General features: G+C 39.9%; 1 protein-coding gene across 1 annotated transcript; it reads right to left on the reverse strand.

Annotated features, from left to right (window-relative positions):
• Positions 1-447: 447 nt before the first annotated feature.
• Positions 448-9,237, reverse strand: LOC135706217 (cystathionine beta-synthase-like). The gene is made up of 5 exons (XM_065227782.1): positions 8,924-9,237; positions 2,110-2,216; positions 1,145-2,045; positions 760-1,088; positions 448-700 (listed from the first exon to the last, which is right to left on the reverse strand). The coding sequence occupies exons 1-5, from the start codon at positions 9,085-9,087 to the stop codon at positions 570-572; spliced, it is 1,632 nt and encodes a 543-aa protein (XP_065083854.1). The 5' UTR covers positions 9,088-9,237; the 3' UTR covers positions 448-569.
• Positions 9,238-10,806: the final 1,569 nt, after the last annotated feature.

A 10,806-nucleotide genomic window follows, 5' to 3' on the forward strand; every position in this document is an offset into this window, starting at 1 on the left:
TAAATTTAAAGAAAAAATAGCACCGCGATTGTCAAATAATCTGACGCTATTTTTTCTCTGAACTGACCAAATTGCCTACATTTAGGCGCATTGATGCGCAGAGTGCTCACGGAATTGTCAGCCAGTTTATTGTTGTTGTATATTTTTATTTAAATGTATAAACTTGTTCAAAAGATTTGTTTTCAGCTTACTGGGTAGGTTTGCACTATGGATTGAACTTATTATTACTAACCTATACCGTAAAATATAGCAGAAGTAATTGAGGAAAAAAAATTGAATTAGCTTTTTATGATTTCTGTAAAAGTAGGACAATATTTTGACTAAAAAAAAATCTTTGTTTTGTTAAGAAGTTAAAATCGAACTCAATCATAATCTTCCATGATCGCGTACTAATAGGTTAATGTTTTAATCGATATTAAATTGCTAGTTTAAAAAAATTAACTATTTCCTCACACGAGAAAGTCGTTGGTCCCTTAAACTAGAGTGTCAAATTGATATAAAAGTACTGAAAGGTGGAATTTCCTTTAAATGCATCTCACATCAATAAAAGTCGTCGTTTGAACTAGTTTCTAAGCATGCAGATTCAGCTTCTCTAAGCCATTGACAACATTTTCCGAAATCGACAGGAAATCCAGCATATCCCGTTGCGTGATGATCCCGACGACGGTTTCCCTCAGTTCGAAGTTGTCTCCGTCGGTGACTGCAATTTGAAGAAGATAAATATCAAAAGAAGATAGTTCATCATTCGAAAAATCTTACATTTCTTCTCCTTCTGCACGACCAACACGAACGGATCCTGTTCGAGAATCCGAGAAACATGACCCAGACAGTCGGTACGCTCGACTTGGACAAACTTCTTGAAGACCGCACGTGTCACAGGATCGCTTGGCTTGGCCAGTCGGTTTAGCAGTTTACCCATCAAGTTCGGCAGATGAACCATGCCCTTGATAGATCCGTCGTGATCGATTACCGGCAGCTGATTGATCGAGTTGGTTTTCATAATGTTCATGACCTCCTGCAGACACACGTCCACTCCCACGGTCATCGGAATCGACAGATTGAGCGTGGAGATACTGTTGTTCCACCATCTGCGGAAGAAATCGTTAGAGTAAGGTTTAATTTTAGAACTTCAAAAGTAGCATACTTATGGTTGTGGACATTCACGGATTCTTTGAAGTTACGAGCCTCCATCCAGCTGTCCGAAACGAACTTTGTCAGGTAGTTGCGGATGTTGTCCGGCAGAATAACCACGCAATTTTGGCCTTCCTTCAATTCCTTTGCAGCTTCTAGGGCCACGATCACGTTGGCGCCGCTGCTACCTCCGCAGAGCAATCCTTCCTCAGCAATCAAACGCCTAGCCATCGGTAGGGCGGCCTTGTCGTTGAACTTGTACCAACGATCTACCACACTGCGATCCAAAACTGTCGGGATGAAGTCGTATCCCACACCTTCCACCTCGTAGAAGTTGACGTCGGTCTTGTTCAGCTCTTCCGGTTCTGCAAGGATCGATCCTTCCGGATCGCCTCCTACGACGACGCAGTCCGGAACAGTTTCCTTGATCTTTCTTCCGATACCGCAAACGGTACCTCCTGTTCCGGCTCCTACGACCACCATGTCGATTTTGCCTTCCAACTGATCCACGATCTCCGATCCCGTTCCGTCGTAATGGGCCAATGGGTTGCCCGCATTGGTGTACTGATTCAGCACGATCGAGTTTGGAATCTCTCGTTGGAACTTCTGGGCGACGGCGATTAGCCCTTCCTGTGAATCGAACGATGCTTCCGTGGGAGTACGGACCACCTTGGCACCGAGGGCCTTCAAGGTATCGACCTTCTCGTTGGACATCTTCTCCGGCATGACGATGAGGCATTTGTAATCCTTGACTGCGGCACCCAGGGCCAGACCGATACCGGTGTTGCCCGAGGTGGGCTCAATGATCGTATAGCCCGGCTTGAGGAGGCCTTTGCGTTCGGCTTCCTCAATCATACGCAAACCGATGCGGTCCTTGACCGAACCGCCAGCATTCAGGAATTCACATTTCCCGTCTGCAAGAGTAAAAACAAATTCATTGACAAAAAATCCCGATAAGATCACTGATCGGAAACTTACACAAATTACACTTCAGGTTCGCTGCCTTCGCAATCTTGCTCAGTTTAACCAGGGGTGTATTTCCAACCGCTTCCAGGATGGTTTGCATTGTCTTGGGACGTTGAATCCTGTGGAAAGGAATTTCGAAAAAAGTGAAATCGATTTATTATTATTTTTTTTTCCGTTAAGATTAACCGTATCTCGACGCACACGCCCCTCTATCGGTAACCATAGGTCAAGGTCCCCGTTCATTCATACATTCATATAAGTCGGTCACTACTTGGCTGCAAGCAGCCGGTCTGTCATTGTCGTCATCTGCGCGCCGCGTCCCATTGCACCAATCACAGGCACAGAAATTGCGTCCGTGTTCGCGTGTGGTCATTAACGAGCGCCTGCTATTCGGCTCGCTCGTGTGCTGAGCCGAAGAGGAAGGAAGCGTTCAGCAAAACCATTCAGCTTTTTTTTCTTCAATCTGTCAAATTTCGGCGGCGGCGCGTTGTTGATAAGGGGTGGTTTGGTTTTCCTGTTTTGCGTCTTTTAGTGATGATAAGGTTCGGTAATGTTGGTGATTAGGAACTGCGCGGAAAGGAAGGGCAACATTCGACAGCTTTAATGAAAAATGTGGTTTTGCGTTAGGTTATCAAATCGGTTTCATATTATCAGACTAGTTGCGAAGTCAGAGATTGATTGCGCTCTCCATGTTGGTGTTAACAATTAACGTAGCTGTGTGGAATGTTAGGTTCGATGAACTATTTTCAGTCAAAGTCATATCACCCGGTTAGTGCGTTGTTCGTTTCGAGTAAAACTTGTTTACATTTTATTGGAACGTCATATTTTGGCTACTCGCCACACGGGGTTATCAATGAATTACGTTTTTACAAACCATTGTTTCACATGCTTGAACGTGTTCAAAAACTCTGAACTGGTTAGAAAGAGGACAGATTTTTGTTCTATTTACGGTGCACGAGAAAAGCAGATGAAGGGGATAGGGATAGAAACCGTGTCTAATAATAACCGTAAACAAAATGAGTTTATCTACAGCTGTGGTGGGGGATGTGATTTTTCACATTGTATGTTAGCCAGAGGATTTTTTTTGGTACAGTGAATGTTTGATTTTAGATCCGGTTAATTTTATTTTATTTTATTTTATATTTATTTTAGGTAGGCAGCCCATACTAATGGAAACGAATTGGTGACCGAGCGGCAGTAGTACATAAATCCTACGGCTTTGTTATTGAATTTTCATTAGTTCCGTGACAAGTTTTGTTATTTATTTAGCAACATATTTAATAGAAATACCGTATAAACGAGTCGTGCTGCTGAGCTGTAGAGCTGATCCCAGAAGGTAAGTACTTTGACGCAAAGGTGGCAAACTTTAAGAACATTGTCAATGAAGATCAATTTGGCTGCCATTTGTAATAGCGAATTGAGACAGAGTTTCATGCTTTAATACTTCAGCGGATTTTAAAATTTCTTTGATAGTAGCCCACCTTGAAAAAACTGGTAGCTTTCAATATACATATTGTAAGAACTTAAAATCGCTAAAGCGGCCTAAAGGCAATAAAATTTTTAGCTGGGCGAAGTGTGAAATTAAAGATCACTTATTTGAGTTTTTCCCAACTACCAAGCTATTAGCTGTCAGTTTATTAGCTGATTATAAGCTATTGGATAGTTGAAAATACGCTTTCGATGTTTACGTTACTCAGTATGAGTTATCGGTTGACTGAAAGCCATTCAATTAGTATTGAGATCGTTTGTACACGCTACGAAAAATACTTGCATTTTTCGGTGCTTTAAGACCAACACATGCAAGCGTCACAATGGATTTAAAGCTTAGTCAGAAAGGACGAGAAATTCAATTTAATCTAATGTGCATCTCATAGAGTTGTGTATTTTTGGGTATCGAAACACTTATTGTTACATGCATGCATGTTTACGTTTCATCACTCACCCCAAATAACAATTCAAGCTGAACAGTTAGAACAGAAGCTGATTATTGGTTGATTTAAGCTGTAAGGTGCTGATTAACACCAGGCTCAATATATAGTTGATCAGTAGTACATAAAGCGAATTGTACCCCCCTAACTCAACCTCAATAAGTTAGCTGACCCAAAGACTGAACAAGACTTATTTAAGCCTAACGCTACTCCTCAAATCTGCAATGCGCTACATATATTTTGATACTTTTTTTTTCTTGATTTGTTTTTCGTCGATCTTGTTTTCCGTCTTGAGTATCAATGCTACCGACGCCAGGGAGGCAGCTCCCACACCTGGACCCTACATATCGACCCATCAACTAATGGACCGGGAACCAACGGTTTTAAGATGTGATCAGAGATTTAATGCCTAAGAAAATCCCGGCGACGTCGACTGGGATTGAATCCAAGCTTTTTGGGGTGAGAGGCAATCACGCTTACACCACCTGCGCTGTTATATAATTTGAATATATTGCTCAATATTGTTGAACTTCGTCAGTATCACGCGTTTCATTTCCGGTATTTTAGTTCTGCAAAATGCATTTCCTTCCTTTCTAATCCTATTAGAATATTAAGCCATGACTCCTATCGATGAAATAAATTTCTTCAATCTGTTATTGAACGTCAAACGAACAAGTCGTATTCTCAATAAATCATTACAACAGGTTATGGGCCTATTCACCACTGAAAATTGAAGCTCTGAAAGTTCGAAATGACCACCAGCAATTTAAGTAGAAGTTAGAAGTTAAGAATTCGGAAGCTCACGGGTTTTCAAGTCTTCCCGGGTCAGGGCTGGCAAAAGTCATTTTCAATGAAAGATCTCAAGCGATATTTACAGAGATACTTCTGTCACTATCATCAGATGAGAAAACGATGATAGAGATTTACTTCAAAATTATTGATATTATTGTTACTTGTACCGCGGAAATTAAAAAAAAAATATATTCACTCTACCGATTACATACTGTTACTTGCCTAGATTCATCTAAATCAGTTAGAAATCTTGATGTGAAAGCCGTATGACAATTTTTCTCATGAATGTTAGATCATTGGAAAATGATAATAAATCTCATGATAGGTAGTTTCGTCTCGTGATAGTGAGGGAACCTATTTTCTCATTTTCACATGAAGACCCTGATATTTACCAGCTCTGTCCCGGGTTCGAACGACTGTACGGACGGTTGAATTGGGTGACATGAAAGTTTGCCGTCACAACCTACCTCGAGCTTGAAGATCTTTGGGAGGCCGTCAAACCCGATAGGAGAGCGGACGGAACTTTCGAAGGAGTTAACGCCACGAAAAACCGAAAAGCAAGAGCGAAGACAATTTTGTTGCTGGATTCAACGAACTATGTTCATGTGGAGGAAGCGACAACTGCGAAGAAAGTCTGGGACAACCTGGAGAAAGCGTTTGAAGATTCCAGACTCACTAGGCGAGTAGTACTTCTGCGGAATAGGCGAAACAGGAAAATCCACGAACCCCTCATTTTATCTGTCAAACTTACATAGCGAATCAAAACAAACATTGTGTAGTATTAGAATTTCGACTAGAATGGGGTACGTTAATCAATTTGCTTGGGATCAATAGGCTAGTCAAGTAGTGAGCCAATTTAAAATTATTAGTTTCCACCGGCTGGTTGTACCTCCTGAATCGTTCACCGATGTGAGAACATGATGTCACACCTGAAGAGCTCTGGAACAGTAAGCAGCCGAAACGTGCAACAATGCAAGATTCTATCTTCCGAACCAAAACGTCGCAAATGGGATGCAAAATCAGAAGCATGCATTCTCGTAGGATTGGATTACGAAACCAAGAGCAAGGTTGCAAAGACTCATTTCAGCTAAAACAATGTTTTTCTAAATTATGAAATAATTAGATGCCATGATCAAATTTTGAATTGGTAGGATACAAGAAGAGGTTTTAAAGAATGTGTTTGACATATTAAACCTGTTTATTTCACTTCATGAGAGTCACAATCAGCGATTTTTCACAAACTCACTCACTCACTCAGCGATCAGCAAATCGCTGATTATGACTCATAGAAAGCAAAATTTACAGGTTTTATGTTTCCAACGCATACTTTGTAACCTCTTCTTGTAAGTTACAAGTAAAACATGCCATCATACCATCTTTTGGTTTTATTATTCCGAAAAACATTATTTTAGCTGAAATGAGTCTTTGCAACCTTGACCAAGAGTTATCGTTGGTTTGATCTGAAGACCAGAAAGATTGTCAAGAGTGGGGATGTTATATTCATCAACGAAGGGACAATTGGAAGTCGTGAATTGAAAGCTTATCGAGGAGGTGGTCGCACGGGACTGGATGTTGAAAAGACTGTCACTATTGTCAGAGGTTACGGAAAAAAGTGCTGCAGTTGTACCAATTATTCCCGAGAGTGACTTCGAAGACGATGATTACGAAGAAGCGTGTCATTATTCACCAGTTAAGCTTTTAATACAAGAGCTACTTATTAGTTGCGGCCCCACCAGTTGGGTCACGACCCAATTAAAAAGCAACTGGATGTCAAAATTCCATGTCAATCTCAAACATGAATTCTTCCGAGGGCTGTTCAAATGCGTTTGCCACTGCGCATTATGTGTAATGATTGTAATTCTTTGGTATTGTGGTACTCACAATATTTTAGTTTTACTCGAAATTCGTCAAGAAAACAAAAACAAAAATGGTGCTTCTTCAAAGCTTAGCTTGCTTCATTCAGTTTCAATTAACTTTCCACAACAAACAATGCACTCACCTCTCAAGAAATTTTAACCTCGACCCCAATAATGAATCGAGCTGGTGGCCCAACCAACGAGTTTCGACTGTAGATGGTCGTAATTATTGTGAGAAACTTTGCTGAAGACACCAAGTCACGAAAAAGCTTGATTTCTGAGTTAATAATTTTGTCTGGATTGCACTCCTGGCCCATCGAACGAAACTGAGTAATCGGAATTCAGGTTGAAGATATTTTGAGTTGTTGTAAGAGTTACGTTTGTTTTTCTATGGGTTCCTGATTCATCGTGAAGGATACAACCGAAGAAAACAAATCATAGACCGTAAATGCATAAAGAATGAGTTTTGTAAGAGCGATAGGCATAGGTTGTAAGACAACTTGGAGTAGGTTAAATCGTTGGATCGAGCTGGTGGCCCAACCATAGAATTTCGACTGTAGATGGTCCTAACTATTGTGAAAAACTTTGCTGAAGATACCAAGTCACGAAAAAGCTTGATTTCTGAGTTAATAATTTTGTCTGGATTGCACTCCTGGCCCATCGAACGAAACTGAGTAATCGGAATTCAGGTTGAAGATATTTTGAGTTGGTTCTATGGGTTCCTGATTCATCGTGAAGGATACAACCGAAGAAAACAAATCATAGACCGTAAATGCACAAAGAATGAGTTTTGTAAGAGCGATAGGCATAGGTCGTAAGACAACTTGGAGTAGGTTAAATGTTCAAAAACGTTTTGAAAAAAGTTAAAATTGACTCTGCTTATATAAAAAAAATCACTTGGTTGAACTATACATTTTGTCCCAGTGTTTTGGAATAAACGAGTACCTACTGTTAATGCTAAAATTCCCAAACGAAAGAAGCACCAAACAAAAACAAATTTTATCAGTCGATAAACTGATTTTGCAGATATGATATGAAAGTGTGTTTTAAATCTTTCTTATCGGAATGTTTCCATTTTATAGGGTAAACGCTCCTATAGTTGCGGCACGTTAGAACCCTAATAAAAATTGTATGGTTAATTTGCTTAACGACGTGTTCTGGGTATCATCCAAACCATTTATGGAATAGTTCAATGATTTGGGTTATCGTTCGTTTATGGTTATTTTTTATTAGGGAAGCGTTACGTTCCTATAGTTGTGTACGGAGTCTCCATACACAACTATAGGAACCTAACGCTTCTAACGTACCGCAACTATAGGAGCGTTTACCCTACTGTCACATAGAACCATCAGTTTTTTTTTTGTTAATGGTTTAGATGTTTTACACAGCAAAAAAGTTGTTAAATATTACAACGCACCAGGTGCACAGAGGTCGTTCCTTTGGTTGCGTAATGTGTTATGCGATGTGTACATTCATGAATTGAATACTGTATAATTATTTTTTTGCGATTAGATAAACATTTGTTGGGTAATATTACAACCTGGGCAATGAAAAAAAAAAAACTCAAAATATTATTTTGATTGAAAGTTTGTTCGAGCATTTTAATCAGCTCGAATGAAGTGATTAACTGTTTACTGCTGAATCTATCCCTGAGACAAACCTGTAGCATAGCTCAAGGTCACTAAATTTTTAATAGAAGTTCATCGTAAAATTACGTTGTAGATAATTGAGTTTGGATTTGCTGTAAACAAGGTTCTGTGGTAATATTGAAAACAAGCAACATATCGTTTCTTCTTTGCACAAACCAATACGGCTTTGGTTGCATTTTTTGATGATTTCTGATCGAAAATACTGTTCATATCAGCTGGAGTAAGCGAGTTTTGAGTACGCTTTCAATTATACACCATCCTGCAACCAGTGGCGCCTCGTAACCTCACTTCTTACCGGACGTTTTCAACAATTTTGAGACATAACCATATTCAAATCGGTCCCAAAATGCATAGGGTCTTCAAGGTTCACTAATGTGTATCGATTTAACGTAATAACATTTTATTTGTTTTTGTTTTGAGAGATGTTGAACAGGTTGATTCGGGTGACGTCGCTACCTGCAACGTGTTCAAGTTCATCGTTCACTGAAAAATCCGCCTACGTTAGATAAAATTGATACCACCAATAAATCGATGCCTCAGTGTAAACCCAACACAGTCGCATCTTCCGTTCCCCCATCTCACGCTGACGACTGATACTTACAGCGGTTTGTGGTGGTGTGGGCTCGTTTCGGCAGTTCCAACAGCCCAAGTGCACCGGGAAGGCAGATCAGGTCGCTTGAAGTGAGCGAGAAATTCCTCGCGGCTTTCGACTCCATTGCTGTGCCCGTTGGACATTGGGCAAACTCGATGGTTGGTGGTGGACATCTTTCAATCACTCAAATACACGTGGAGGACAATGATATAAAGCTTACTAAAGAGTTGTTACTCATTAACCGAAACGCCACACATAGGATAGCTATTACGCTCAAATGTACTCTCGTGCGATAGAGTAAATGAACCGGTGCGAACGGCAAGCCAAATTCGACTGAACCCTCATCAGCTAGAACCAATCAATTTAAATTGAAAGAGTACGGCGTGGTTTGCTCCCGTTCTTATGCTCTTAAACCGCAACCCAACGAGACGCTCAAATGCAGCTCAGCTCGCAGAGAAGGCGATGCGAGTTGATAAGAATTAAGCAATCCGACATGGGAATGGGAAAGCTTGAGGTTGAAAATGAAAATAATAACTCAGGAAGCAGACATTTCAGCAATAGCAGAAGCATCAGCTTATGGTTTTACCACATATACAATAAAAAAAATCTGCTCCTAAGCAGTGACTTCTTATCGTAATGACGTTGTGGTTTCGGCAGTCTCTGCATATTTTGAGGAGAGATTGTTTGGAAGGAGTGATTGTGGTTTGGGAGCTCTCGCTCCCGCTCTTTATTTACTGGTTTGTTGCGCATGTGCTCTCTGAGTGATTATTGTGTAACCCATTCAGGGCCGCATTTTGTAGAATTTAATAGGGGGTGCGATGACACTTCCCAATGCTCAAAACATCTCATGCTAGCAAATTAAATTTTCCGCATCTACTTGCACCACACTTCATCTTTTTGAAGGAAATATTTCTAATCTTCATTAATCTTGTATATTTCAACACAGCGTGTGCGTAGCTCAGCGCAGTAAAGCAACATTTTTTCTGCATTGAAGGGAGAGTTATTCCCCTCGGAATTTAACGTATTCCTCTAGGAAACAGATGGATTTTGAAAGCATCCCTAATAAAAAAATAACCATAAACGAACGATAACCCAAATCATTGAACTATTCCACAAATGGTTTGGATGATACCCAGAACACGTCGTTAAGCAAATTAACCATACAATTTTTATTAGGGATTCGATTGGACATAGATCTTCGCTGACAAACGTAGGTGTTTAACATGTGCAAACACATTAACAAAAGTTAGTTCGATTGTACAAAAATTCATAACCATATGAAAATATTTTATTAAACAAAACTATTCTCACTATGGCTTAGGGATCTATGAAATACAACTTAATTGATAACATACCCGTTAAATATGCTCTAACCTAAGTGCGTCGGCTGCCTGCCTAGAATCTATAATCAGTGTTTATTTTGAATCACCTTATAAATTTAACAGAGTTTAATGAGGGGGTCGTGGATTTTCGAGGTGTGCTTTAAATATCTTGAAACCGAAGGTCTGGTACTTTCTGAGTCGAAAGATTGAGTTTGTTTCTTAGGGACCCCCTGGTCTTACTGTTAGTCTATGATACAACCAACCAGTGATGGCAAAATCATTTGCAAATTGATACTTTTCCGCTTTCATACGATCTCAATATCACGTGTGATATTGGAGCAAAATATCATGCATGAACCTAGAACCCAAATGATTGAACTATTCCGCAAATGGTTTGGATTATACCCCAAACACATCTTTTAACAAATTAACCATAACATTTTTATTAGGGTTGCGAGACTATTGAAAACGTGTAAAGTTAAAACTGAGAGTTGATCGTCGCAAAAATGATTCCGTTGCACCTCATTTTCTTAGAAAGAGATGGTATAATCAAAAATCAATACTAAACTA

This window comes from Ochlerotatus camptorhynchus, unplaced genomic scaffold, assembly GCF_037179485.1.
Source record: "Ochlerotatus camptorhynchus isolate MF236.1 unplaced genomic scaffold, CSIRO-AGI_Acam_v1.1 ptg000276l, whole genome shotgun sequence".
Classification (NCBI taxonomy): domain Eukaryota; kingdom Metazoa; phylum Arthropoda; class Insecta; order Diptera; family Culicidae; genus Ochlerotatus; species Ochlerotatus camptorhynchus.